The sequence below is a fragment of the Aspergillus costaricaensis genome (genome assembly GCF_003184835.1).
Source record: "Aspergillus costaricaensis CBS 115574 unplaced genomic scaffold BO79scaffold_3, whole genome shotgun sequence".
NCBI lineage: Eukaryota > Fungi > Ascomycota > Eurotiomycetes > Eurotiales > Aspergillaceae > Aspergillus > Aspergillus costaricensis.
This window is the reverse complement of record NW_020291803.1, coordinates 182600-208073: the sequence shown is the minus strand read 5'-3', so window position 1 is coordinate 208073 and position 25474 is coordinate 182600. Positions and strand designations below refer to the sequence as shown.

Below are 25474 nucleotides of genomic sequence, written 5' to 3'. Positions count from 1 at the left end.
GGGCGGGAAGCAAGCGAAGAAAAGAAAAGAAAAGCAAAAACCGGCGGAGGCAAACACTCGCCCGTTGCGGCTTAGCGCAGGGGATTTGGCGCAGAAAATGCGTTGAAGCTGCATGCTGATTGGCCCCCGCCGCCACCGCTGATTAAGGCGGAAGGCGAAGGTGTTTCCACTTTCGACTTTTGTTAGTCTAGATTGCGAGGAGAAAGTAGGACGGTCAGATCTTTTCATGGCCAGCTATAAGCGTATTGGGGTCATTTATGCAGTCGATGTCATTGTACATAGTCTATAAATCCTATCTTAATTTGGCTTGCCCTGCATTTTCCCTCATCTGAGTAGCTGCTCGGTTTCCCTTCTCCCTACAAGTGTTTGCCACCCAGTCCCATGTCCCAGAAGCTAATCTCCAACTCTGTCGCTCGTATGAAGATCTTGATCAATTCTTCCACTCGACTGGGCGAAACCTGTCGCATATGCGTCTCAAGTAGTTCTAAGCCAATGTTAGCCATTTCCACTGCCGATGTGGGTTGTCATCTGCTCAAGCGGAGTCTTACCGGATCCCAAGCGCACGGCTTCAGTGTAGTCCTCTGCCACATAGTTCTCAATCCACTTCCAGTACCGGTTGCCCTCGCGGAGAGACTCCTTGTCGCTGTACAATCTTTGTGCAATTGCCCCGTAGCCGAGTAAGCAAGGTGCAAGAGCCACCTGTAATGCGAGCCAATCCTGTGATTGTCCGATATCAAGGATATACCGGCCGTATGCGGTGCATGCTGTTTAAGGACAATGGATTGTCAGCGAACCTGCCTATGTAATCACGAAGGAACAACTTGAAAGCTGTCACTCACCAATGGTTTCCGGGGTGCTCTCCATTTGCTCTTTCGAAAGGCCAAAGGACGCACAGTAATCGAGGTGCAACGCGGTCTCACGTTGGATGTGTAGAACAATCTTGGCTGACTGTGATGAGATCACACCGTCAGCTCGCTGCATCGCAAGTCAACTCAGTAGAACTATACATACCGCAGCAATGGACTCCATGTCGCCAGCTTTGTATGAAGCTAGGGCGTTGCTCCGGGCAAATTGAACCTACATTGAGAGTCAGCAAAGCCCCGTTCACAGAACCAATCACGAAAATCCTACCAAGTAAAGATAGTCTTGCACAAGATATGACTTGAATCTTTCCTCTGAAAGTGTGCCATCTCCCATCCTCTTGACAAACTCGTGCTCGGTGAAACGCTTCCACGCTGGTTGGACGTCAGGACGGTCTAGAGCATATTCTACAAAATGTCCGCTGTAAAACATTATTAGCAGAGCAAGCCATCCCTCGGTCACCAAGACACTCACGGAGAAAATGGTAGACAGTAGAAGGAATGAAAGTGATTAATCGGCCCACTGCCCTTCCCGAGATCAATGCTAGTCTTGATACCTGCCTCAACAAATCGAACCGCGCTCTGAACTGCCCGCCTCATATCCTTACCATGGGCGAGATTGGCCGAGATGGCCGAGGCAAGTGAGCAGCCAGTGCCGTGAGTATTCTTCGATATCAGATAGTCAGTTTCAAACAAGGTAATGTCTTCTCCATCGAAAAACACATCAATAACCTTCGAGGCCTGTTCATGATTCTGCGCGGTCCGGTTATCACCGGTGAGCGGCAAATGACCGCCCTTGAGCAGGACACCCTTGGAACCTAAGGAGCAGACCTGCTTTGCGAGCTGAATGAGACCAGGGAGATCTGTCGGCTCTGGGACGTCCAGACCGGCATCTTTCAGTAGCAGCACGGCTTCGGGAATGTTGGGGGTGAGGACAGTTGTCAAGGGAAGAAGCTTTGTGCGCAGACCTTTAATGGCTGCTTCAGGTAATAGACGTGACCCGCTAGTAGAGACCATAACCTGTTAATTCCCGAGTCAGAAATAGAGGCTTTTTCAATCAGTCACCACGTAACACAGGGCAAGGCTACCGGATCCAGCACCACCGCAGGCACTTGGTGTACGGTCAATGCTTCAGCGATGACATCGATGGTCTCTGCAGAAGAAAGCATCCCTATCACCCTGTCAGTCATCGAGAAGAAGGCTTAGAAGAATGAATGCTCATACCCAACTTAACAACATCCGCACCAACATCTTCCAGGCCGGCATTAATCTGCTTTTTCACGAACTCTGAGGGGACAACAAAGATGTCTTGCACGCCCAAAGTATTCTGGGCTGTGAGACCAGTCGTTGCCGTAAGAGCATAGCAGCCATGTGCAGCCAGGACCCTCTGGTCCGCTTCCAGACCCCTAAACCCCGCGGAAATGCATTAGCTTGACATGTCTAAAACTGGGAGTGTCCATGCTCAAACATACGCGCCACCGGAGCTGTCTGATCCCGCAATGACCAATACCCGCGCGACTGACATGACGGCGGTCAGTAGGGGAATTCCTGGAATGTCTAAAGGAATCAATTGAGGAAGACCAGGTCGCCAGAAGTCAGGGAAAACAAGGAGCGAGCATGTGAAGGGCGAAGTTGATGGCGGGAGACAGCGGCGGGCAGAGAAAGTGCCGCGCTTGATTGGCGGGGGTGCGGGGCTTTCCCGATTAGGCAATCCATATCTCGAGAAAATCCCAGTACAATTGTCATTCATGCCTATTAATTCTCATTCCATCATCTAGAACAAAACAATGCCCGCTATTCACATTGATGACCATGTCCCAAATCCGAACCACCCAAATAAAAACTATATACAAAACAGAAGAACCCAAGACTACTCAATCATGGCAGCATGAAGCGGAACAGACTGTCCATTTCAACCCATTGCCGGCCGCACTTCTTCAGATATGCGTCCACTACGCCTTTGATGGTTCCGAACCGTATGCGGTTGAACTCTGCCAGGGCCGTCACACTGTCCTTCTTTTCCCCAGTGGGCTCCTTCTCCGCCGCTTTACGAGCCTTGTCCACGTCCCAAAGTCCTGCGAAGTAAAGTAATTGGTTATACATCTGTTTCTCCGAGTACTCGTACGTCATCCGACCAAGACAGCCCTCAGCGTGACCCCGGGGTCCAAGACACCGGTGTCCATATACGCTGATCTGTCTAGTCCGGTTGCCGCAGGCCGTGTCGTCACAGACGAGCCAGCCCTCATAGTACTTCGATGTCTGTGCACGAATTTGTGACTCTAACTGGGCAACAATCGTCAAGACAGAGAATGTCTTCTGACAAGCCTGGTTGGGGCAAACGACACCATTGGCAGTGCACATGTGGGTGGACTGCGCGAGTCCTTCGAAGACCGACTTCTCCTTGCAGAACCGGCAGGTAAGCGTAAACCGGGTAGCGTTCTCAAACCGCACAGAGTCTGGAATCTGCGACTCGAGCGGGAAGATATCGGCATTCTGTTGGTTGCTTCCACTGGAGCTATTGATCTGGTACTTGCGCACATCAAGCCCCAAGCACTCGGCTAGTCGAACGGCATCAGTGCCAGGAATAGGGGCACAGAGACGTTCGATCGGTGGGAAAATCTGCTTGAGAAGGTAGAATTCGATATCAGGCTTGAGTCCCGAATCCGGCTTCATCACATCCTGGGGTGTGTATGACCGCTTGGCTGGTGCGAGAGACGAGGTCTCGGCATCCCCGTTCGTTACAACATACGAAATGACGTCGTTAGGGCGAACCGTTTTACCGCGGGCAAGCTCGCGCAAGGCCACCTGTACCGGGGGCATAGACTCCTTGTTAGGATATTCCTCGGGTCGCTTGGAGAGTTTCTAGATAAGTGAGTTAGTGTGTGTCAACCGAGTGTGCTTTGATTCAAACATACCGTGTAAATGACGTATTTTTGAACAGGGACGGAGTACTCGCGCATCTTCTCAGCCAACTCGCGTAGATAGTCATGGACTCTGTTGAGAACAACCTCCTGATCCTCACCGGAGAGAACTTCATTCAGCAGCTTCTGAGAGACCTCCTTCGACAACGAGCAGTATTCACGCCTCTTCATGTCCAGACCCTTGACTTCGAGCTTATCCACGTACTTGCCATCGACCTCGGTCATGTTGATGGCGGCATATTTCTTCTTGGCGTGAAGAAGAAGACGACGGAACACATTGTCAATGTCGATCTCCAGCAACCGGTAACGTTCGTTTACGGATTTCTTGAACTCATCACCGACCTTTAGCGCATCGCTGATCGTGTCCATGTTCGTGTTGATCATGACCGAGTCAGTATCACCGTAGATGACTCTAAGCTGTTTGGACTCTGCCAGCTCCTTGGTGCTTCTGAGAATCTCACGACCCTTGAACGTGGTGAGCATGGCCAAGGGACGTGCGTAGAAGCGACTCTGCGTGTATCCCAAGCATCCGTACATGGAGTTAGCGGTCAGCTTGAAGGCCAGCTGTTTGGTGTCCCACAGAGCAAGCTGCTCAGGAGTGGCGCGTTTGTCCTTCATCAGCTTCTTAACTTCACGTCGACGACCGACTAAAGTAGCAATAAGCTTAGGCAGAATACCCTGCTCCTGATCGGAAGTAGGAACTTCGGGAACCTTTTCTTCCTTGTCATTATCCACCTGGAGATGTCAGCTCATGTTCCATACAGTTTCCCTGGCATATGAACTCACAGTCGCTGTCCGCTCCACTGTTGTAAAGCAGATGTTGTACTCCTGGATGATACTGGGATACAAACTGTTGAAGTCCATCACTAGGATGAATTTGTCATAGAGACCCTTTTCGGGTTCAAAAACAAGACCACCCTTGTACTTGTCCTTCTTCTTCTTATCGGCCGACTCGTCATCATCACCTTCTTGCATCTTCTCTTCAGCTTTCAGTAGCTTAGAGGAGTACTTGTCGGGACAGATGTACTTGTTACGGTGGAATTCGTGGAGAAGAATGTACTCATTCCGCTCGGCACGCGTACCACTCAGCGTTCTTGCCCAAGAGTTACCAGCAATATTCGTGAGTACTTTGGTCAAGGGCAGCATCTGAAGCCGCAGCACCAACGCAGCAATGAAATAGGTATCCGCATCACAGTGATTGACGAAGTTCATGAGGCCGTCCTTGGTAGTAGCCCATGTCTTCAGTGCTGCCTCGCAATCCAGTTCTTGTCTGGCATTCTCTTTTCCGAGGTAGAGGTCGCACATCTCCGTCAAACTCCAAGATTGACATTTCATCATCAGAGACTTCCAATCATTAGTACGAAGTCGCCTTGAATCAGAAAAGTAAACCGGAGAAACTTACCTTGCCCATATCATTGGCAACATCGCACATCAGTCTTCCAGCAATCAGATGCCTCTCGGCGAAGAAACCTCCACCTCTGTTAAAGTTCTTGGGCCAGTCGCCGCGCTTCAACCGTCCAAGGCGATGCCAGCCAGGGGTCTTCTTCTCCCTCAATCTGCTGAGCAGAATGCTGAGGTCAACCTCCTGAAGCTGATGTCCCATCAGAACATCGGGATCCATCTTCTCGAACAACGCCAGGAACTTGCTGAGCAGAAACTGTTCGCTCTTCTCCAGCATGAATGTGCCCCTCTGCTTCCGCGTTTCGGCTTCAAAGTGCATCGGGTATGAAGAGCCTGCAGGCCGCATGACCGTGAAAGTCTTGCAGGGCAACCTCTCAGGCGGAGTGGTGTCCGTGAGGGAGACATTTTCATATACTCTTGCACTCGCCACGAGGATCTCCTGCTTGTTCTCTTTCACGTTGAGCTGGGTCCGGAAGGAGAGACTCATAAGCGTCAGAGGCGGCGCTTCCAAATTCTCAGAGTCAGGTACCGGAGAAATAAGCGCTGGCTTCGCTGCTTGGCATTCAAATTTGCACCAAGATGCATTGTTGACGGCAGTGAAATCGGCCTCTTCAATCTTGAGCCAACAAGGACCCATGATGTTTTTCCAGAGAACAAACTGCTCGAACAATGACGTGTTTGTGCCGAATACATGCGAAAAGGTCTCGCCCTTCACATCCATTGGCAATGGAGATTTATCATAAGGGTAAAACAGCTTCAGGTATTCGGTCTCTTTCGGGACACCAGGCAATTCGAAAGCGTATTTGCGTGTGCAGGGCTTCATCTTATGCATCCCTACCTTCAGCCTGGACATCATCCCGTCGACTTCATGATAGACATCTTCCATGTCTACCTCTTCATCCGTGTCTCGCCCATTCTTGTGCCGATACTCTCGAGGAAGAAAATAGAGCTTGCGTAGGATATTGTCGATTTTGACAAATGCACTGGCGTAAGAACCATTTTGCTTGTTCTTCACTTTTCCAAACAGGCAAAGACTGCCGTTGACTTCTGTAAAGTCCAGCCAGAACATGCGCAGACTTCCGTCCTCCTCAACGACATCCTGGGCGCGAAGCTTACCGAAGCTACGCATTTCCGACGACGCAGGGCTGCTGAGAACATTCAGCTTGCTCCTTACGTTATTCCAAGATGCGTCCACCTCTGGCATTGGTTTTGTAGGCGAGGAGCTAGCCAGAGGCGGAGTGCTCTCCTTCTTGAATTTGGGCGGAGGCCGGCTTCCGGCCATGTTGACGCTGGTCGCCTTAGCGTCGTTCTGACCAGTGACTTGTGCAATCTCCATAATATCATTATCATCATCGTCAAACTCCTCGACCTTGACAGGTGTTGTGGTCGACTTCCTCTCTACCGCTTTGCTGATGGGAGACGATGGCATCGGGTCACTCATGGGAACGTCGTCATCATCCATGCCAGGAAGCGCGCCATCGTCGTCGTCGAAATTAACCTCTGGTTGATCCTTGACCGGCGAGACAGGGTCACTGTTTTCGTCCCTCTTTATCGGCTTCTCTCTGCGTGTTCTATCGGCGAGCGGGGGTGACAAGATGCGAACTTTGCGACGAGCCTCAGTCTTGACTATATTCCTCGTAGGGACACGATGCGGGACCACGTTGGTATCGACTTCTCCGAGCAAATCGGCCATGAAAGCGTCGTCTTCTGCAGTAGCGACCGGCTGAACAACATATTAGAGAGCCACTCGTGCTCAATGGATGACTTCAATAACTCACCTTGGGCTTGGGAGCAGAGGGCGCAGCCCCACTGCTGAAATACTTCGAGATGCCATTATTGATCTTCTCCTGTCGTTGCTTCTCCTCCTCACGCTTTCTCTTCGCAGCCTTGCCTCGGGCAGGTAATCCGTCGTCCTCGCTCTCGCTGTCGCCGTAGTCTGCGGTGCGCTCGTTCCACACCTCGCGACCGTCGTCTGCATAACCTTCTCCATTGTCGTCGACCACGAAGTCATCCTGATCCAGTCGGTTGCGGATAATCTTCTTGTAGCCCTCATCGTCGACCTCCTCGTAAATGTCGCCTTGTTCCTCAACTTCGTATGTCGACAGGCGTTTCTTTCCTGCGGCGCGAAGGGCGCGCAGCTCCGCCAATTTGGCGCGGGAAGCAGACATGGCGCACTGGTGGTCTTCTACCACAGATACTATGTGTCCATGAAAGTCTTCCTGTGGGTTGATCGGTTAAGGACCCGTATTGGGGTATAGGGAGTGTGAATTGGGGAAGGGGCTGATTGACGGTGCTGGTTGCTACTGTAACTCCGAAAGGCGGGTGTCGCGCGGAGGAGAAAGTAACGCGTGCGGGACGCGGTGAAGACGCGCCCTCCGCCAATCCCCGTTAAGTGGTTTGTTTGCCGATTTCAGTAAGCAGCCTAACACTACTACAGACGCATGAAAAGCCCTTGAGGTTCTACATGGAAGAAATGAAATGTTTTTTACTAATTTCAACTTATCCAAGTATCTCTCAAAGATAGCGTTGTTCGCATTTACAATCTCTCAAATTCCACACTGCCAGTGGTCCTCATGAAATTACTTAGTAGTCCGGTGCCTAGATAGTGCTCTGCCAATCAGTCCGACATCTGATCTGAATCTAGATCGCTATCCTCCTCTACTGCTTGTCAGTGCTTCCAATTGCGGTAGTACCAGCCAGTCAACTTACCCTGAGCCAAACCATAGTCGAATGTCCCTTCTAGACTCACTTTCAGAGTCTCGCGGATTACATTTTGCGCTTCTTCGGTAAGAGTGCTATCGACTGCATTTAGGATAGCCAGGTTGAAGCCTCTGTTCTTTGGCCCCAATTGTGAAATGAAAGAGAGTATGCCGTCGGCGGTGAAGTTGCTGAAGGCGTGGATAGAAAGACTTTGGAGGCTTGGTAGATCCAGGAACGCAGACAGCGTTGTGTCATCGAAGAATTCGCCGCTTATCCAAAGTCTCTCGAGATGAGGGAGCATATGTGCCATGTAAGCCACATGGTCTGTAGTAAAGCCGTCAGAAATATCCTTGAGTTCCAGCTCTCGGAGGTTGCTGAGCTGGCTAATCACATCTGCAAGTATTTCGTTGCCCGGTGGAAATTCGCTCCCTTCGCCGCGAAGGTAAAGATTTTCCAAAGTTCGCTGGCTAGCCAGAGCCTCGTGGAAAAGACGGCTGTCCGCCATTGCATACCCGGATAAAGATAGCGTTGTTAGACGGAGCCCTTCATGGGGTAGGACCTGCGATAACAGGTAAGAGTCGTCGACAAATCGTCTGAGTTCCAAGCGTTGCAAGGCCTTGCAACTGCATATCCATTCAGCAACTCGAGTGACAATTGCGTAAAAGTTTTCGTCTCGCATAGCCGGTATCGAGTCAGTCAGTACCAGTACTTTCAACGCTGGCGCTGCCGTTAGTGAGGGCAGTTCTGCGATTGTCTCGATGGTAAGACTCGTAAGCTTCAGCTCAGCTAGAGATTCCAGATGCAGCCCTAGTGATTTAATAGAGCGAGGCCCCAGCTGAGAGTAGCTGAGTACTTCGAAGTACTCTAGCGTATTGGGGCGCAATTCGGTCAAAAATTGTTCAGAGTCAGCCTCCGCGTTTCTTGGTGGATCATTCTTCCTGTTCTATATGTGAGCATCACAGGCCAACTCTCGCTGCAGAGACATACCACCCATATAATGTAAGCTGTTTGAAATCAGGAGAGTGGTGGCGGATCTTATCGCCAGCATGCTGGCTTAAGGCATCCCCAGACCATATTGTGAGGGACTTTAGCAGGGGTAACCCCTCGATCCATGCAGAAAGGGTTTCCGGTGGTACTAGAGAGCGATCAGACATCTCTGGACCGACTAAGGAAGTTTATGGAGCCTAGATGGAGACTACCGTTACAAGACATTCCTCGTATTGACCTAGTCTTCTGGATGATTGCTTTCAGATGTCAGCACCGAGGAACTACGACGAAATAGTAACGCATCAGGTTAGCCGAAAAGGATGAGAGACCAACCTGTGCCAATCTTCACCATGACCCAATCATTGTCAGGATAGGCTTTTGACGAACGGAGTCGTTTGGATCCCTTGACTTCGTAGTCGTGGGATACCAGTTCCAACAGCTCCGGGGTAAAAAAATCACTAAAAATATTAAGCAGCAAGTAAAATATAGTTAGTAGTGGAAACATACTCCTTCATCGTCTTCGTAAATCGCGGTTCCTTAAGGAGGTCCCCGAAGTCATCCAAATCAAGATAGCGGATATAGCTATAGTACGGGAGGTAAGTTTGGTCCAAAGTAGACAGGATAACAGAACGCCATAACAGGGCCCATTTTCGTATGACTGGATCTTGTTCGCCTTTGGAAGACCAAACGGTGGCTACTCTCCGAGACCTGAACTGCTCGTCTTCTGTACCTCCGCCCCTCACTGGCGAAGTATCACATAACCTGTCATCATCAGCATCCACCACCAACGCGCCATTACATCTATATTAGGAGACTCACTTGTATAATACCGCCAAGGAATGCTCAGTAAAGCATTTTGAAGAAATTGCACATTGAAAAAGGCTGTTGTAATCCTTCTCATCGCCCAGGATATCCAAGATCATATAGAGTACGTCACCGGCTAACGCGAAGGCCATCTTCACGAGACCAGGAAACTGACCACTCCAAAATAGATAGCACAACAACCAACTAAAATAAATCCGTTCAATCTCTGCCTCTAGCGTCTCAAATACAGCATCACGAGGATTGGTGATCAGTGGTATCCTGGGAGCTGACTGAGGAAGCAAGGCGCCTCCCGTACAGTCCCGCTTAGGTAAGCTCGCGTCGTGTTTGCGATCTGCCGTGACCGAGTGACAGGATCCCAATATGATCCAAGAGCCACATTGAGGGTTTTACGAGGGAGTCGCTGCAGATAAGCTTTGATATATCAAGGGTCTATATAGAGCTGCTTACAGCTGAATATGCTGTTCTTATCCTAAACGAACATGACAACTCTCTCATTCTCGCTCGCCCCGCAGGCGATATACCAACTACATGATGCTTTAATGTGTCTGGCAAAATTCGACGATAGTGTGGCAATAGAAGCTGAAATTGACCTGGTAAGCTTATGTCTTATTTTGAGAAAGCTGGAAATAAGCTAACGTGTTACCAAGCTCCGTTTAAGCGTCCTCAATTCGACCAAGACGGCTTACTCTGCATTTATCTTCGAGGCGGATAGCTTTTTTGAATCCTACTCGTTTGGTAGAGTGAGGAATGGCAGTTCGTCTAGGACTGCTCATCCGGAAAAATTCAGCTGTCAGGTGTTGATCAAGGTGGGAACCTACGTACTATGTAGTCTCGGCTTTCGGCTGACATACCACAGGCCCTCCTATCGGCCTTCAAAGCGAAGACGAGTGGACGTGACAAGGACACTTCTGTCGAACGGTGCGAGGTCGAGCTCCAGGAAGATCTAGATGAAAGCGAGTGCCGACTCGTCATCAGATTGATATGTGGACTTGGTAAGGCTCGACCAACCCAGTCCAGGCTGATATGTGGCCCCAGCTCACAGTCCTCCCAGGCGTCATCAAGCTCTACAAACTTACATATGAACATGTCCATGTACAACATGCCATATTCGACAGGTCCAAAGCGACAAACGAATGGAGCATCGAACCAAAGTACCTGAAGGAGATAACAGATCATTTCGGTCCCTCAGCGGAGCATCTAGATATCTACTCCGAGCAAGGCAAGGCCGTCTTCACCAGCTTCACCACGAAAAGCTCAGACGGAAAAGGTATTGCTACAAGACCCTTTCTATGAATCACCTCCATACTCACAGTCTGTCACAGAAATCCTTCGCCAGCCGGTGCACACCTCCGTAGCTATTGAGAAAAGGGACTTCGATTACTATTTAGCGGAAGACCATCTTCACGTGGCCATCCACATGAAGGACTTCAAGGCGGCAATAGCACATGCTGAGACAGCAAATGCGAAGATCACCGCCCGGTTCACCCGTCCATCTCGTCCCTTGCAATTCGCTTACGAATCCGAGGGCGTCAAAACCGAGTTCACGCTGATGACTAGAGGAGACTCACCCGGAGAGGACGCTCCTGGCTCCTCTCGAGCAGCGCCCCAGTTATCCGCACGTCAAACTCCTGCCCCCGTGCAGATAAGCCAAAGAAACACGGCTCCAGAGACTGCACAAATGCCTCCTCCCCGCAGTCGGTCAATTCGGCCACTCACTGGGACTTCTACCCGGGCTTCGCAATCCAATACCGAGACCCAACAACCGCCGCCATCGATGGAGTTCGACAGTCTGTTCGTTCCAGCGGATGACGACAGGCAATGGGACGTGCCAAATGATGAGGATGAAGGTCCGGTCGAGGACGAGCTCGGCTGGGATGCCACTGGAGAGCAGGTATGGATCAAATCGCCATAGGCTTTAAGCCTATTACTGACAAACCCCAACAGACAAGCACAGGCCCTGGGCTACGCGATATTGAACCCCGAATGGCACAGACAAGTCACGAGGAGGAGGAAATGGGCATCCCGCCCACTCAGCGCATGTCTCAGGTAAGTCGAGCGCGCTCGCATCTATTGATCGTGCTGACAACCCGTAGCTGCACGGCCTTGGCCTCTTCGACTGAACAGTCACCCTACACCAGACCATGAAGAAAACCTCCCTCAGTATGAGTACCTCTACCTCAATCCCGAGTAATCACCCAACTCGTGGCACAACCCGCACCGAGCCCAACAACCTCCCCGACTCCATCCGGCAAAGGAATCTGGCAACACACCCCCTTCACATTCCCCTGCGCATCCGTCTCAGGACCACAATTACCATGCTCTCCCCAACCACAAGCCACGACCGTCCTCCCATCGACAAGACCAAGCACATGCTCACTCCCCACAGCCAACCCCTTCACCACCCCCATCTCCCGCGGCGGCAACTGCCCCCGATCATCCCTCCCCCAACACACAACCCTCCCATCAGAACAATGTACATAAACCCCATGCCAACTCGTCTGTATACCCTGAAAACAGCCCACAGGCTCCTTCACCCCAGACATAACCCCCCACTTATCCCCAGACGACCCCAGCACAACAAACTCCCCCTTCTCTCTATCCCCAACCACAACCGTAAACTCCCTCCCACACGCTGCCCCCGTCGCCCGGAACCCTATTTCCTCCTCATCAATCCTAATAGGTTCCCACGCAATCTTAACCTCTTTCCCCTTAGCACCTAACTGACCTTTCCTCCCCCCTCCCCACCCATACACCTGACCTCCCTCCAGCACAACAACTGTATGTCCCATCCCACTCGCTATACTGATGACCCTGTCTTCAAATTCAATGCATCCAACCCCTTCTTTCACACTGGTCTTCCCCTCCCCAACCCCCAATTCCCCCTTCCCCCCGGTTCCTAGAACATACACTTTCCTCCCGGATACCAGGAACGTCGCTTCCCATGTAGCTGACACGTCTGTAAACCTCTCCTCCACCTCCTCACCCACATCACCATAGGAAGTGTTCACAACAACCCGCCGAAACCTCACCACCTCCCCATCTCCATCCCCACTCCCCGAAGGTAATCTACCCCCGCACCGCCCATCCTCATTACACCCCGCCGCATATACCCTCCCATCAGAGAACAATACAAGTGTGTGGTTTCCGCCGGCTGCGATACGGGATATCGTTGGTGTGTTCGATGAGGAAGCGGTGAGATGGTATTGCTCATCATCGAAGAGACATTTCGTTGGGACGGAGACGTCTTCTGTGTGCGAGAGGCCGAGTTGGCCCGAGCCGTTGGAGCCGAAGGCGTAGAGGGGCATGATGCTTTTTCCCTTTTTCTTGGTGGAGGTGGGTGGGGTGTCTGTTTCTGTCTTTGGGTCTGTGTTGGGGGAATCAATTGGTGAATAATGTTTCGAAATAGTTAGGTCTGGAGTGTTAGAGGAGGATTAAAGTAGATTGAGTGGTAGTATTGCAAAGTAGGACATATAGTAAGATTATGGAATATGGGAGAATATGCGTTTAAGGTGATGTGTTGATGTGATGAGAGGGGAAAAGGATGCAAGTTACGACACCGCTTTTCTTATCGCCTGCCCTTTTCGGCACAACGTAGGAGGGTTTGGTGGGCTGTCCGGCCGGCAGAATGCATGCGTGCGGGGCGGGGCGCGTTGCGTTGCGCTGGCAGGGGTCGGATGCATGGTTGGAGATCTCGGTAGGTGTCACGATCGTGATGTAGGTAGGTTACATGAGATCATACTACGCGTTGTACCATGGGACGTTTTAATTGGGTGGATGAATATATGGAGCGATGTTGTATGTAGAGAATCCCATATCATTGAGTGAACCATCACTTCATGGGTATATATATTAATCAAGTCTATATACTAACGAGTACCATGTATGTACCTGGGTATTGAGTGCAAGACGAAAGGAATGAAGGCATCTCTCGCTCGACAGCTGACAAGGAAAAAACAATGTACTAAGAATGCAAAAATGGAATGCGTGTCATCATCATCCAAAATCTGACGTGCCACATCCAATCAATCACACATGCTCGCTTTCCAAAATGAACACCCAAAACGAAAGAAAAGAAGAACGCCATTTATAGTTCGGACTTTTCGTTATATGACTCCGTAGACGAATCTTGCGCCGCGGGAGGCAGAGCAAAATTATCCGTCTTGGTGGCAGTCTGCTCCATCGGGCGGAACATGGGACTGGTGCGGTGGAAGTAGGCATGGACATGGCCCTCCAGGAGGGAGTCATCCGTGTCCTGCACGAAGTCCTCGCCCTTCTCGTTCTCGGAAATCTTGGCGGTCATGGCGGCCTCCCACTCGGCACGGTACTCCTCAACCTTGTGCTTGTAGTCGAGCTCAGCGTTGTAGTTCTTTCCGACGCCCGTCAAACGCTCCCAGAGGGAAAGATGCTTGGAGTGGATAGCAGGGCCATGGTACTCCTGCTCGCGGCCGTCGCGGATGTACTGCCAGCGACGCTCCTGCTCCTTCAGATCAAGACCAGTGGTATCCGGCAGGAACAACAGAGTCAAGACCATACCACCAAGACCGAACCAAGGGACAACGTAGAACTTGGTCTGGGTGTCGATGTAGTTGTACAAGACGGAAGCCAGGAGTGCACCGCTCTTACCGCAAGCGGCGGAGAGACCGTGGGCTGTCGCACGAATGGGAGTCGGGAACACCTCAGCAGCCACGAGGAAAGTGACAGAGTTGGGTCCAAATTGGTTGAAGAAAGAACTCAAGAAGTACATCGCCTGGAAAGCGTGTATGTTCTCAGGCCGGGTGTAGTACTCATAGTGGAAAGCAGGGACGACGAAGAGGATGAAGCACATGAGGAAACCGATCATCTGCATCCACTTACGACCGTAGAGCTTGTTGTCGACAAGGAAAGAAGCACAGTAGTAACCAGCCAATGACACACCAATGTTGCACAAACTCCAAAGCCATGTGGGCATGATAGAGTTGCTTCCAGGGCTAAGCACCTTGATAAATTCGGAACTGAAAAGCTTGTTGCCGTAGAAGAAGACATCGTTGGCGAACCAGCCACCGGCAGTAGCGATAATGCGGAAACCGAAATAACGGAAAGTCAGCTTCAAGGAGTTGACATCGTATCCAGTAACAGAAGCCTTCTTTTTAGCCGCAGCAAGCTGCTTGCTGGCAGCCTTCATGTGGTAGGCACGGTAGTACACTAGCCACAAGGTGCCGACAGCGGGAATGGCGAAAGAAATGCGGTAGGTCCACTGGGTAGCCACCGAAGAGTAAGGCGGGTTACCGCTACCGTGGTGGAAGATGAGCAGCAGAATGATCAGGATGGCCTGGTTGAAGAATTGACCCCAACCCTGCATCAAGAAAGCACTGGTGACCTTGCGACCACGGTGGAGGCGGTCCTCCTTGGTCGAGACCTTTCCGGAGCCGACAGCGTTTTCCATACCGCTAGTGGCAGTCATGGGATATTCACCACCAACACCAATACCGTAGACGAACAATGACCAAGCGTAGCAAATGACCCAGCCGTTCTCAGTGACACCCCAAGCGGCGGTAAGCATCACCAGACCCAGCAACATGATTGCAGCGTCCTGAATAAGACCCCAGCGACGACCGAGCCTGATATCAATTAGCTATGATTACCGCGATGCATTCTCCGGGGATCGAGAACTTACCAATCACCGACAATTCCGACCAAAATCTGGCCGAAGATGATACCGACAATTTCCAGATAGTCGACCGCGTTGATCCATTGTTTGTTGCAAATCGTATGATCATCCCAGCAGGACTTGAAAGAGGCCTCGAACAAGGGTTTGATGTTTCCGATGGAGAACAGAACGTAACTAAAGAGGGATAATGTGAGCACAACGCGTTTTCGGCCGGTGACTAGACAAATACGTACCCCTCGAGACCCAGGCCAGCACCAGGAAGAACCATATTTCGGAAATAGTATGAGATGGGCGAAAGAGGATCTTCCTTTGTCATCTGCCAGATCGAACTGAGCTCCCGCTTGGCTTCTGCGGCGTCGTAGGAACCGACGAACTTGATCCGCTTCAGGAGCGGCAAGTCGGCCCAATACGTGCCATCGGGAGTATAGCTGTCGTCGGGGCGAATGAGGGCGTCAAAAGCGCCCTTCTCGTGAATATCCATATCCTCAAGAGGGTTATGGGTTCCCGACATGTCGGGCCCATGAGGAGCGCGTAGGCCGAAGTCCGTCATGGTGGCGTCGTCGAAGGACCAGTCGAAAAGTGGTCCGACAGTCCGGGAAATTGACGACAGAGAGGGGTGGACGCGAGAAAGCTTGAGACGTCCGTGAGGGTATTCTCCTAATAGAGGAGAGGAGGAGGACGAGAGAGCAAGCTCGGATTGAACGTGATGAAGGCGTCACACACGATGCGGGCCAAGTCGGACAACGGCCAGCCGTCGAAACTTATATTCGGAGGGTGACGGCAAAAGGAAAATCTCTGGGCAGGCGTGGACCAGAACCAGCCCACCAGCGTGCTCCAGGCACATGTCCGAATGGTGGAACGTGATAAGCCAAAAGCAGGTCTGGGTAGCGGAGAAGATCCAACGTACTACTTAGTGTGGCGGGTTCCACTGGGCCTCCGGAGTCGAGGCTGCCGTGTCAGTGGTGAATGGCAGGCAACTCTGCCCCATTTTGCCCAGAACCACCTTCTGGTGCAGGGCCAAGCAACCCTAGAAGCGGGTGAAACTTCCCACGAGCCTCGAAAGCATAATTTTATTTTCGCTTTTTTTTTTTTTCTTTTTACTCTGTGTGTGCCGGGGTTCTGTTCATTCTCACAACAGCCCAACACAACAGCACACTGGGGGGAATGGTAACACTGCAGAACGCAGAGGTAAGCTTCTTCTTCAGGGTCTGAACACCCACCACGAGCACAACATCATTCTGTCTCTCCTTACTTGCAGTATTGGAGATGGATCTCGTGGTTTCTTGCCTAATTGACATTAGTCCATGACTGCATCTCCAATGGATACAGACACTTTTTTAAAGCAGCCCACATCGGGTCGAGTGGCGGCGGAACTAAAGTAGAAGAGATACTTTAGTTTTAGTGCGATGATTAATGGAAAGTCGGCGGGGATCTTCCGGACGCGAACTTGTGCCGCCGGCCAATCAACGGCGCACGTGGTGGCAGAATTCCCCCAAATCCCGCCGGATCGTCTGATACCGCCTTCTAGAATGAAAGACCCTCATCCCCACCCGCGCCAATCAGAGGACAGCTGGTCCGCATTCGGTTGATGGGGTGGCAGCGAACGCATAAGCGGGCATAAGCTGGTCTTTCTCTCCACGCTGGCTGGCTACCCAGAAGGGAAGGAGGCCAAGTGAGCATTGCGGTCACAGCCAACAACTCATTCAATTTCTACGCTACACACGGCTAATCCTGCGGAGAAACCGCTTTGCTTCATGATCATGCGGTGGGGGAAACTTTTTTTGGCTGACATGGAGAAGGAGGGGTTCCTATCATTGACGGTTGTGAACCTCACACGACCACTAACTAAAGCGCACGTCCCATTCGGCCGCTTTCTCCCCATACTCACCATTAAGTTCGTGACTTGTCAGCCTCTCCCTTGCATAATCTATATGCTGACAGATCTCTCGAGTCAGAATTGCATAGTATCGCAAATTTTGTTCCATCCGTTTTCGAATTGACACTTAAGGGGGAAGGGATGCTCCAGTCGACACAGCCTCACCATGTATTATTGTGACGGACGGACGGACGTCTGTCATGGCCGATCTAGATACCTTGCTGCATGTTGGTGCGGCAGAGACATGGAGGATGCATATCGAATCCTAGTCTACTAGCCGATCTCCTAAGATTAGTTGCTTAAAACCGAGGGGATCTTGGCGCTTAGACACAACCATCAGCCAGTGGGAGTGCGTCTAGCGATCACGTTGCGGGACACCGTGCTGTTGCTTGTCGATAACGACCGGCCCGGTGTTGCCAACCTACCACATCTTTTGAAACTCTAATCAGCGCCTACTCTGGTACCCGGGCATACTCGTCACCAATCTGTCAACTTCCACTGTATGCCGAATAGTGGCTCCATATGGTCCAGGCGTGTCAGTGGTGGACGGACGTGTCGGATGGTATCCCACATGGTCGCTGAATATGCCGTATCTATCCCTTGCGGGAATGATCTCTGGTACGTGGCTGTATGTCGACCACGAGAAACGTGGGTCATTTTTGCTCCTAGACACTGATGGAATGCTATGGCTGACTGCTCGTCAGATACCTCCTTTCATCTGCTGTTCTCCAGCGGACATATCCGACGCCTGCTCGTGTGTCGCTCCCAGGCAACGATGCTAGACACCACCGAGTCAAGGTGTCTGTCACTCGGCCCCGGACTTTCCTACTCGGGATGCTGATACTGTGTTCAGGGGAGCCAATGACAATCGAGCATCGAGCCCGTGCCTGCTTGGAGTCTTCTCGATGGCAGCAGCATCCCATATACCACAATCCTCCTACTATTGCTCTTGTCTTGGCACGACATCACTGCATCGTATCCTGAGCCTTGCGAACTAGTTTTGCTGATCCAAATCAAAGGCTGCCCTTGGTTCTATTGATCCTGCAATCTCTGCTCGTCTGGATTGCCTCTAGCTACTGCAGGGTCCGTTGGTGGCGCTCATGTTGACCGATTGCCGTGATCCTTCATCATTAAGCGTTGGCGAAGCAAGCTAGGAGCCACGATTGGCCATGATGGTGCGCCGAGGCACCCAGGATTGATTCAAGGCCTCATCTGGTTCGTCGACCCAATCTACCCATTGCGAGACCCCTTATCGAGGACGCGCGGAATGGTGGTCAGACACTGCCCCTTTTGTCAGAGCGGTCAATGTTTCCAGATGCCAGTCAAATGACGCAGCTCTTAGCCTTTCACTTAGAGGATCTAGCTTGGATTACGAAAGATTGAGCGAGTAGCTCATGGCATCCTGAATTGACCCCTCGCTGGATTTCAGTACTGAGGCATCAAGTAGATAGGTGGCATGAAGCAGTTGCTGAAGGCACTTTGGCCTATCCCTAGCAACGATACCTGACATCAGACTCATGTTGGTCAGCCTGCATATGGATTGGATCCTTGCTAGCTTCTGGCTCATTCTACGGGTATTCTTGCGCTCTTCCGAGAACCGCGTGTGCATAATGGGACCATGGATGCAGGTAAATATGCCAATGCCGCATCTACTACTGCGCACTTATCTTGCACTAAGCCTGGTGCCGGGCACTGCAAAGGAACCTACATTGGCCTCGAGCCCCTCGCCTAATGCAAGGTAGCCCTATCGGGCATCTCAGCTACGGACACGCTGTTTCCGGGTCTCTCTTACTGGCATCCCACGCCCGAATCAACCAGCTGACTCTGAAGGTTTGCCTTGATCCTGTCAATTGCCTTGTTAATCGCAATGTACCGAGCCAGCCGCTTCCGAGGTAGAATTTCTCTTACGTTAACAAGCATTGACAAGCACCAACAAGAACAGAGTAGAAGTGTCCCTTGCATGAGCGGCTCTGGTCGCTGTGTTTGATCATTCGACTCGTGTCAAATTTGCCTATCTTTTACTGCGGCTTTTGCGGAATTTGTGTTTGCCAGAGTCAGGGCAATTTACAATCCTGCCGGCCGGCCGCGCAGCTGCCTAAACGGGATTCCAGGTGCTTATGGCTGTGTTTAGTATCCAGTGCGATATGGCTATCAATTTGCTTCTGATTATTGTCTAGGCTTCCTGTGTAAGTTGTACTTCAGCAGACTAAACTAACAGAGCATTCCATCGCAAACCCGAAACAACGGGCGTACCACCCCTGCGACCAATAGCTCAATTCCATGCAGTGAGGTGCGCCTTTGACTAGACTGCCATCAACCCGGACGCTGTTCTCGAATGCTGCCGTGCAGCTTCTGATTTCCTCCTCATTTGCCTCGAAGAAGACATCGTTTTCCACGAGTGCGAACATAACGGGTGCTGCGACATGCTTCGCCCAACTGTCTCGCCATGTGGGAAGCCAAATAGTTGGATACTGCTGCAACTCCACAACAGGAGTTGCTGTATTCAGGCGGTCACTGTGCGCCAGAACTTCTGGGCTACAGGTCCCTGGCTTAAACATTATTCCATCCTTGACATCCACAGACATCGCAACATGATTTGAGCCGACCTTCTCATACACGGGTGGAGGAGAAGTGTTCGCCGATGGAGACGCCTTGTCACCCATTCCGCTTACGATCAAACCTCCGAGCGGATATCGCGGCTTCTCATCCTGTGCATACATTGCTGCAGTGACGATGCCTCCCATTACACCAAGGCTATGGCACAGAAGGACAATACAGTTGCAACCGTTGCCGAATTCAGACCATAATGCAGGGAGGATATGGCTATGCAACCAGCGCCCAGTTTCTTGATTAAAGTTTGATCCCTCCGGGACGGGTAGAAAGGAGCTAGTTCCACCAACGCAGGGTCGGTCAATAGATACGAACGGGATGCCGAAAGCAATACTTGCTCTGGAGGCGGAATAGTCTGGCGTGGCATCAAAATAATGGCAGTCGTAAGTCCCGCCGTGCAAGGCGACAATCAGTGGACGATGGCGAGGAGATGCGGCTGGATCTGGGATCGAGTGTATGCCCGCCACCGTTGCATTGTTCGGTAGGGCGATTGTGAACGACTGCATCGCAGGCTATACCGGTGGCTAAACCAATGTTGGGCCCGATTACATCTTGACTACAGTTCTGCGGGAAGTTTTCTTCCTAATATACGTGACTACAGGTCGCGTGACTCTACGGGAAGGGTTGCGTGATCCTTACCCTTTATAACGTAATCGGACACCGAAGCGGCGCGACACCGAGCCGGCGCGGCAACCCTCAACGCTTCAAACAAGCCGCCGCTCTGCCTACTAAAATGCAATAATCGATTCAAATTGAAGCAATTCAACACTAATTAAATGAATTATATACAAAGAAACTAGGTGTTGACTTTATCAGGACATTTGAGGCGATTATGGCCTTCCCTATTATAATTACTGCAGCGTGGTGGCCGATGTTGAATACTTTTTGTTATTTGTATAGCTTCAACATCCTTTTTTTGAGTAATATGACGTGCAGTAGAGCCATCTAATATGCCTCCTTCTTGTAAGAAGCGTTTTGAAGCCTTCTTCTTATTCTTTTTATACTGATCCACTGCACGAAGTTGATTTAATTCCTGTTGAAGCAGTACAGTATTTTGCATTGCCATTCCTGTACCTTTATACACATTTTAGAGTGCTTATCTTGACATCAAATGCCTCAGCGCACGCCTTTTTAGTAGTAAATTGACCGCGATTGAAGGTCTCGCAGGCAAGTGCTAGCCTCTTATCTCGAGAAAGACCCTCCATACGTTTGAATAACTTCAATATTGACTGAATTAAGCAAGGTTGAATGTTGCGTGTTGTGGAGGTTTGAAGTGGTGAGGGTTGCCGCGCCGGCTCGGTGTCGCGCCGCTTCGGTGTCCGATTACGTTACGTGATCAAAACAAGTATTAGTCATCAATAACAAGTCGCATGATCTTTATAATTACTGTATCTTCTCGCTGAATTTCAACTTTTCTTTTAATTTATAATTTACAGTCTAACGGCAAGTAATTACTAGGAGCGGGAAGCACCAGCTGGCCAGTAGCCATAGTATGCAAGTACTATTAGTAGTAGTTCTATTTTTATTAATAAAATCAGTTTAAAACTACTTTTCTCTTATGTCAAGTAGTTATACTTATGTTTTCCTTGAGTTCGGCCATGGTGATCGGTAGTGGTGGTGGTAGAGGTAGAGATAATGTTAGTAGATGGTAAAAAGAAGGAAAGAGATAGTGTAATTTGAAATTATTATTGTGGGTGATGTGACAGTCACATGATCTGGAAGTACTTACTAAGCCATTTTGGGTCGCGCCAGTGAATTAACGACCATCCCTCACCTGCACCCACCTAATATACCCAGGACTATGCACGCGCAACTTTCCTAATTTCCTGATCAACCTGATCAGGTGCCGCGGGACCCGATCAGGTGGGTCAGATCTTTTCTATTACAGGACAGTTCTGCATACTACAAAGATAGCTATCCTCCAATTGCCTCACCAACATCAGCAATCAAGGGTCTACAATGACTTGATCTCCCGTAAAGTGTATGCTCGAGTAGCCGAGTTTGTGGCGAAGACCCACCCGATTCGGGTATAGGCCTTAACTCCGGGCACGTCCGTCGGATGATATCTTCGTTGCACGGAGATAGGATTGAATGGATTACAGTGAGGAGGGTAGGAAAATTCATTCTGTGGGCGAGATTAGGGGTCGTGGAGTCGATTCTGATATTCATCTGGTGACAAGGGTATTAGAAACAAGCGGAGTGCCATTTATATATATACTATCTCCGTGGCCTGCAGTGACGTAATGATAGAACATCACCAGAAAGGCCCTATCTTGTGAAAGAAGAGGTAGGTGGCACTCTCCTTAGTATCAAGAGACTACAGGTTTAAATCCTGTTGCGGTCACCTACTCTAACACCCGGAGGCGTTCCAGCCGAAGGCACACAAAGAAGAAAATATCTCAGGCTGCAAATATCTGCCAGTATGGAGGCTTGTAGTTGTAGACTCTGTACCAGGATCTGTCCATTCGTTACAAAAGTAGGGGTCTATAATCGAATGGAAAGCCTTGATGCCAGGCAGCATACGATACGTTTCGGACATATAAAATTAGAGTTCTGCAATCAATCACTTAGTAGCTGATGGGATAAGATAAGAGATTATCAGATGCCATACCCGGATCTTTTTCTGCAGTGCCCCAGCAATCACTCCAAATCTCTCGACATGCCACTACACCCATTGAATACCCTCCTGCACCTTCAATCTACACCCTTCCCCAAGCAATATACCTCTTCACCTACTCATCTATTGAATCCCCTGATTCACCCACGTAGCTCTGATTCTGACTATATAAACCCCACCTCCCCCTGTAGACCACAACTTCTTTCCTCTCTACTCCTCCTTCTCCATCAGCATTGATCCTGGCTTTCTTATTATAATCTCTATTATATATAATAATTATCTCATATAACCGGGTATTATACCAATACAACTATCAACAACATATTATCATAGAAGGACATATAATACGACATCAATAAGATAAACTCTACCAGCTATAACCATGATAGACACACCAAAGCACCTAGTGGTACTCGGACACTTGAGTACTACAAGGATGAAACTTCCAGAGAGTAATACTCCTCAAACCCACCTACCATCGAAATACATCTGGTAAATACGCCCACTCATAATGCATCAGCGCTATTTTTTCCTTGCAAAGTACAAGCGAAACCAACCAATCAGACAGAGCGGAAGCATAGCTCTCACCAGGTTTCATCTATCATCTATCTGGAGTGAGAGCATCCAATGCCAACCTGGCCATTTGGATAAAAGATGCAAGGGAGTAAACCATAATCAATATTGAAAGAAAGGGCCGACAATGGAAAAAGGGCCTAGAAGTGGTCGACCCACTAAACTTATCACCTACAGAGACAATACCTATTATCAGATTGATGTCTTCGTTGAAAATCAGCGGCACAAGTTGCTCCGTACGAGATTCAGCATGGAGTGCCTTAGGCCCGGCTACACCTTTTACAGCTATACGTTAATTAGTAGAGGATGATTTACCCGGGATGAGAGCTCTAACAAATTCGTTGATTCGAAGTGGACATTTACAAGGACGCAGCTTTGCTCGAATGGCTACCGAGAAGTTGAGTTATCTGCTGATACCTGCAATGCTCGTCGGTAGGTAGTGGCGTGATACGCTACGTCCTCCCATCGAAGACGGGTTCACTAGTCGCACAGATACAGTACGGATGGACGTATGGTTACATGCTTATCGAATAAATTCTATGCTGATTAGCCGGAAGGCGTGATATTTAGACAAAATGAAGCTTTGATCAAAACTCGTCTAGACGCAACCCTGATGAGGCGTGTTGCTCGTTTCACATACTAATGTACGAAAATGATACTGCCAGTGCCAGCAAGTTTCAGTACATCGACTTCCCGGAGCCAGCCCGTGTGTTACATCCGAAGATGGTGTACAAACTCTAAGTCTGGAAGTACGCACCGAAGACGTTTGAGTTAGGGATGAGAGAGACCAGGAAGCCTTCCGCATGTGGTCGGTGGCCTGTGTCAATCCAAACGGGGGATTAAGAACTATCCCAAAAGTCTGCCGAAGCTGAGAGGAGGTTCAACAAACATCTTTGAAAGTATATGGCTGCTACGTTTCGACCAACTGCCGATGTAACAATGATTGAAACCGGAATGATACGGCGGTTGAAACTCAACGACTCATCCGTATTGGAAATGTAAGAGCCCATGGAGGCAATTTCAAGGCGGATACCTCCCTTTATGAAGTAGATTCGCGTTATCTCGATGAAGGTGGAAAGGTACACCCACCACGCAATGATCGGGATACTTGTTATGAAAACACAGGGAGACTCCTTAGGGACGGAGACAGTGGTTGTTCATGCACCAACCCCTCAAATACATAATCTCACATAGCATAACACCATTGCAGGATGCTGCAAGGAGTAAGAGCCTGCTCATGAGATGAGCTGCTATAGGCAAATAGCGAGAGGACGAATCCAACAGGATGGCTCCTAGGACACATGCAACACATCGGAGTCATGGCGGCCCTCGAGATTCTTAGTACCTTCATGCCACATCGCCATGGCTCTAGTCGGTGAGTTTTTAAGGAGAAATATGGTTTCATAAGCACAGTTGCGGTCTTGATCGAATATAGGGTCTTGAAAGCAGCTGACTTAAATACAAAGGGGAGTTAATAGAAAGAATCTTGGTGGTGGGAAAATCTAATCGAAAGACTAACAGCCAGGAAGTGTCAATATGGACCATATTCTGATCCACAGACTGGTCGATATTTGAATGGGTCCGTTTAACCAGTGCACCTGCAATTCGAAAATTGGCAAAGATGCCCATGCAAAACTGACAAAGCCAATGGCATGCAGGACGAGAAGACAGGTTACGCATTCTGGCACAGAGAAGGGCCAGTATGTAACTGAGAAAATACAATAATTGTCGAAGCTCAAGCGGAAGACAGACCAGGGCACAACCAAACTCTAGACTAAAGTAAAGAGACAGGCACTGATTCCATATCAGGTGGTGGAAAACCCTTCATTTCCGAGCGAATGACAGATAGCGTGCAGTCAATAAAGAGAGGCGTCCCTAGACTACCTGAGTGAGTCGCAGCTTGCTATTTACTATTACTGGCTATGACTAACGAAGTAATCAATAACAAGGACAAATTCTAGCTGACTTTTGACTTGCTCAGGACGATTCTGACTAGAATGAATTCCTAATTAGGACTCGGCTGGATGCCATCTTTCTTACAATTCTAGCCGTCAAAAAGCGGCGATATTTTCTTCAGGATAGCCACAGATCTTCCTCCTCATCGTGAGGGTTATGAGGACTGGCAGGTTTATAACATGAGAAGTTTCAATAGGTCTATGACAAGATTAACTGCTTCCTACATGGCCACACAGATTACTCTTTTTGGCATAAAGATGTTAATTTAGCAGAGACTAATACTATCATTGTGGAAGCCAAGGCAGTAGGAAAAATGGACTGGCATCAGGCCTTAGCATACTTGGACTGATGCTGGGGGCCCTCCTAGCTGACTCAGTGGGACTTGGAAAAACTTACGTGGGAATCGATTGATTTCCTCCTGCATGTGAGTATATAAAATTGGTATGGTGGGAGGCTTTTGCAGCTGACGCAATGCAGAGATACTTTATGTTTATGAAGCAG

At 49.9% G+C, this 25474-nt stretch overlaps 7 protein-coding genes across 7 annotated transcripts; 1 reads left to right on the top strand and 6 right to left on the bottom strand.

Moving 5' to 3' along the window:
* Positions 1 to 252: 252 nt before the first annotated feature.
* BO79DRAFT_234878 (DNA-directed DNA polymerase alpha catalytic subunit POL1) lies at positions 253 to 7464 on the bottom strand. Its single transcript, XM_025684421.1, has 15 exons — positions 6961 to 7464; positions 5184 to 6905; positions 4568 to 5125; positions 3776 to 4516; positions 2817 to 3722; positions 2467 to 2554; positions 2333 to 2417; positions 2085 to 2266; positions 1949 to 2031; positions 1336 to 1880; positions 1132 to 1282; positions 1012 to 1077; positions 840 to 948; positions 549 to 764; positions 253 to 484 (listed from the first exon to the last, which is right to left on the bottom strand). The coding sequence occupies exons 1-15, from the start codon at positions 7348 to 7350 to the stop codon at positions 357 to 359; spliced, it is 5970 nt and encodes a 1989-aa protein (XP_025543803.1). The 5' UTR covers positions 7351 to 7464; the 3' UTR covers positions 253 to 356.
* Positions 7465 to 7799: 335 nt separating this feature from the next.
* Positions 7800 to 9825, bottom strand: BO79DRAFT_224493 (uncharacterized protein; the record flags this gene model as incomplete). The annotated part of the gene is made up of 7 exons (XM_025683678.1): positions 7800 to 7840; positions 7892 to 8820; positions 8870 to 9017; positions 9082 to 9126; positions 9203 to 9327; positions 9377 to 9631; positions 9689 to 9825. The coding sequence occupies 7 exons, from the start codon at positions 9823 to 9825 to the stop codon at positions 7800 to 7802; spliced, it is 1680 nt and encodes a 559-aa protein (XP_025543802.1).
* Positions 9826 to 10173: 348 nt separating this feature from the next.
* BO79DRAFT_272313 (putative DNA repair protein rad9) lies at positions 10174 to 11814 on the top strand (the record flags this gene model as incomplete). Its single annotated transcript, XM_025687427.1, has 7 exons — positions 10174 to 10287; positions 10342 to 10500; positions 10551 to 10686; positions 10746 to 10961; positions 11017 to 11585; positions 11639 to 11740; positions 11788 to 11814. The coding sequence occupies 7 exons, from the start codon at positions 10174 to 10176 to the stop codon at positions 11812 to 11814; spliced, it is 1323 nt and encodes a 440-aa protein (XP_025543801.1).
* Positions 11815 to 11848: 34 nt separating this feature from the next.
* Positions 11849 to 13167, bottom strand: BO79DRAFT_187029 (alpha-tubulin suppressor protein Aats1). The gene has a single exon (XM_025680516.1). It carries the CDS (start codon positions 12997 to 12999, stop codon positions 11872 to 11874), a length of 1128 nt encoding a protein of 375 aa, XP_025543800.1. The 5' UTR covers positions 13000 to 13167; the 3' UTR covers positions 11849 to 11871.
* Positions 13168 to 13502: 335 nt separating this feature from the next.
* Positions 13503 to 16044, bottom strand: BO79DRAFT_165274 (putative MFS phosphate transporter). Its single transcript, XM_025679245.1, has 3 exons — positions 15575 to 16044; positions 15348 to 15515; positions 13503 to 15291 (listed from the first exon to the last, which is right to left on the bottom strand). The coding sequence occupies exons 1-3, from the start codon at positions 15889 to 15891 to the stop codon at positions 13779 to 13781; spliced, it is 1998 nt and encodes a 665-aa protein (XP_025543799.1). The 5' UTR covers positions 15892 to 16044; the 3' UTR covers positions 13503 to 13778.
* Positions 16045 to 19361: 3317 nt separating this feature from the next.
* BO79DRAFT_206786 (uncharacterized protein) lies at positions 19362 to 20391 on the bottom strand. The gene has a single exon (XM_025682043.1). It carries the CDS (start codon positions 20331 to 20333, stop codon positions 19416 to 19418), a length of 918 nt encoding a protein of 305 aa, XP_025543798.1. The 5' UTR covers positions 20334 to 20391; the 3' UTR covers positions 19362 to 19415.
* Positions 20392 to 20544: 153 nt separating this feature from the next.
* On the bottom strand, positions 20545 to 21076 carry BO79DRAFT_42031 (uncharacterized protein). Its single transcript, XM_025689229.1, has one exon. The coding sequence runs from the start codon at positions 20891 to 20893 to the stop codon at positions 20624 to 20626; it is 270 nt and encodes an 89-aa protein (XP_025543797.1). The 5' UTR covers positions 20894 to 21076; the 3' UTR covers positions 20545 to 20623.
* Between the last annotated feature and the right edge of the window lie 4398 nt (positions 21077 to 25474).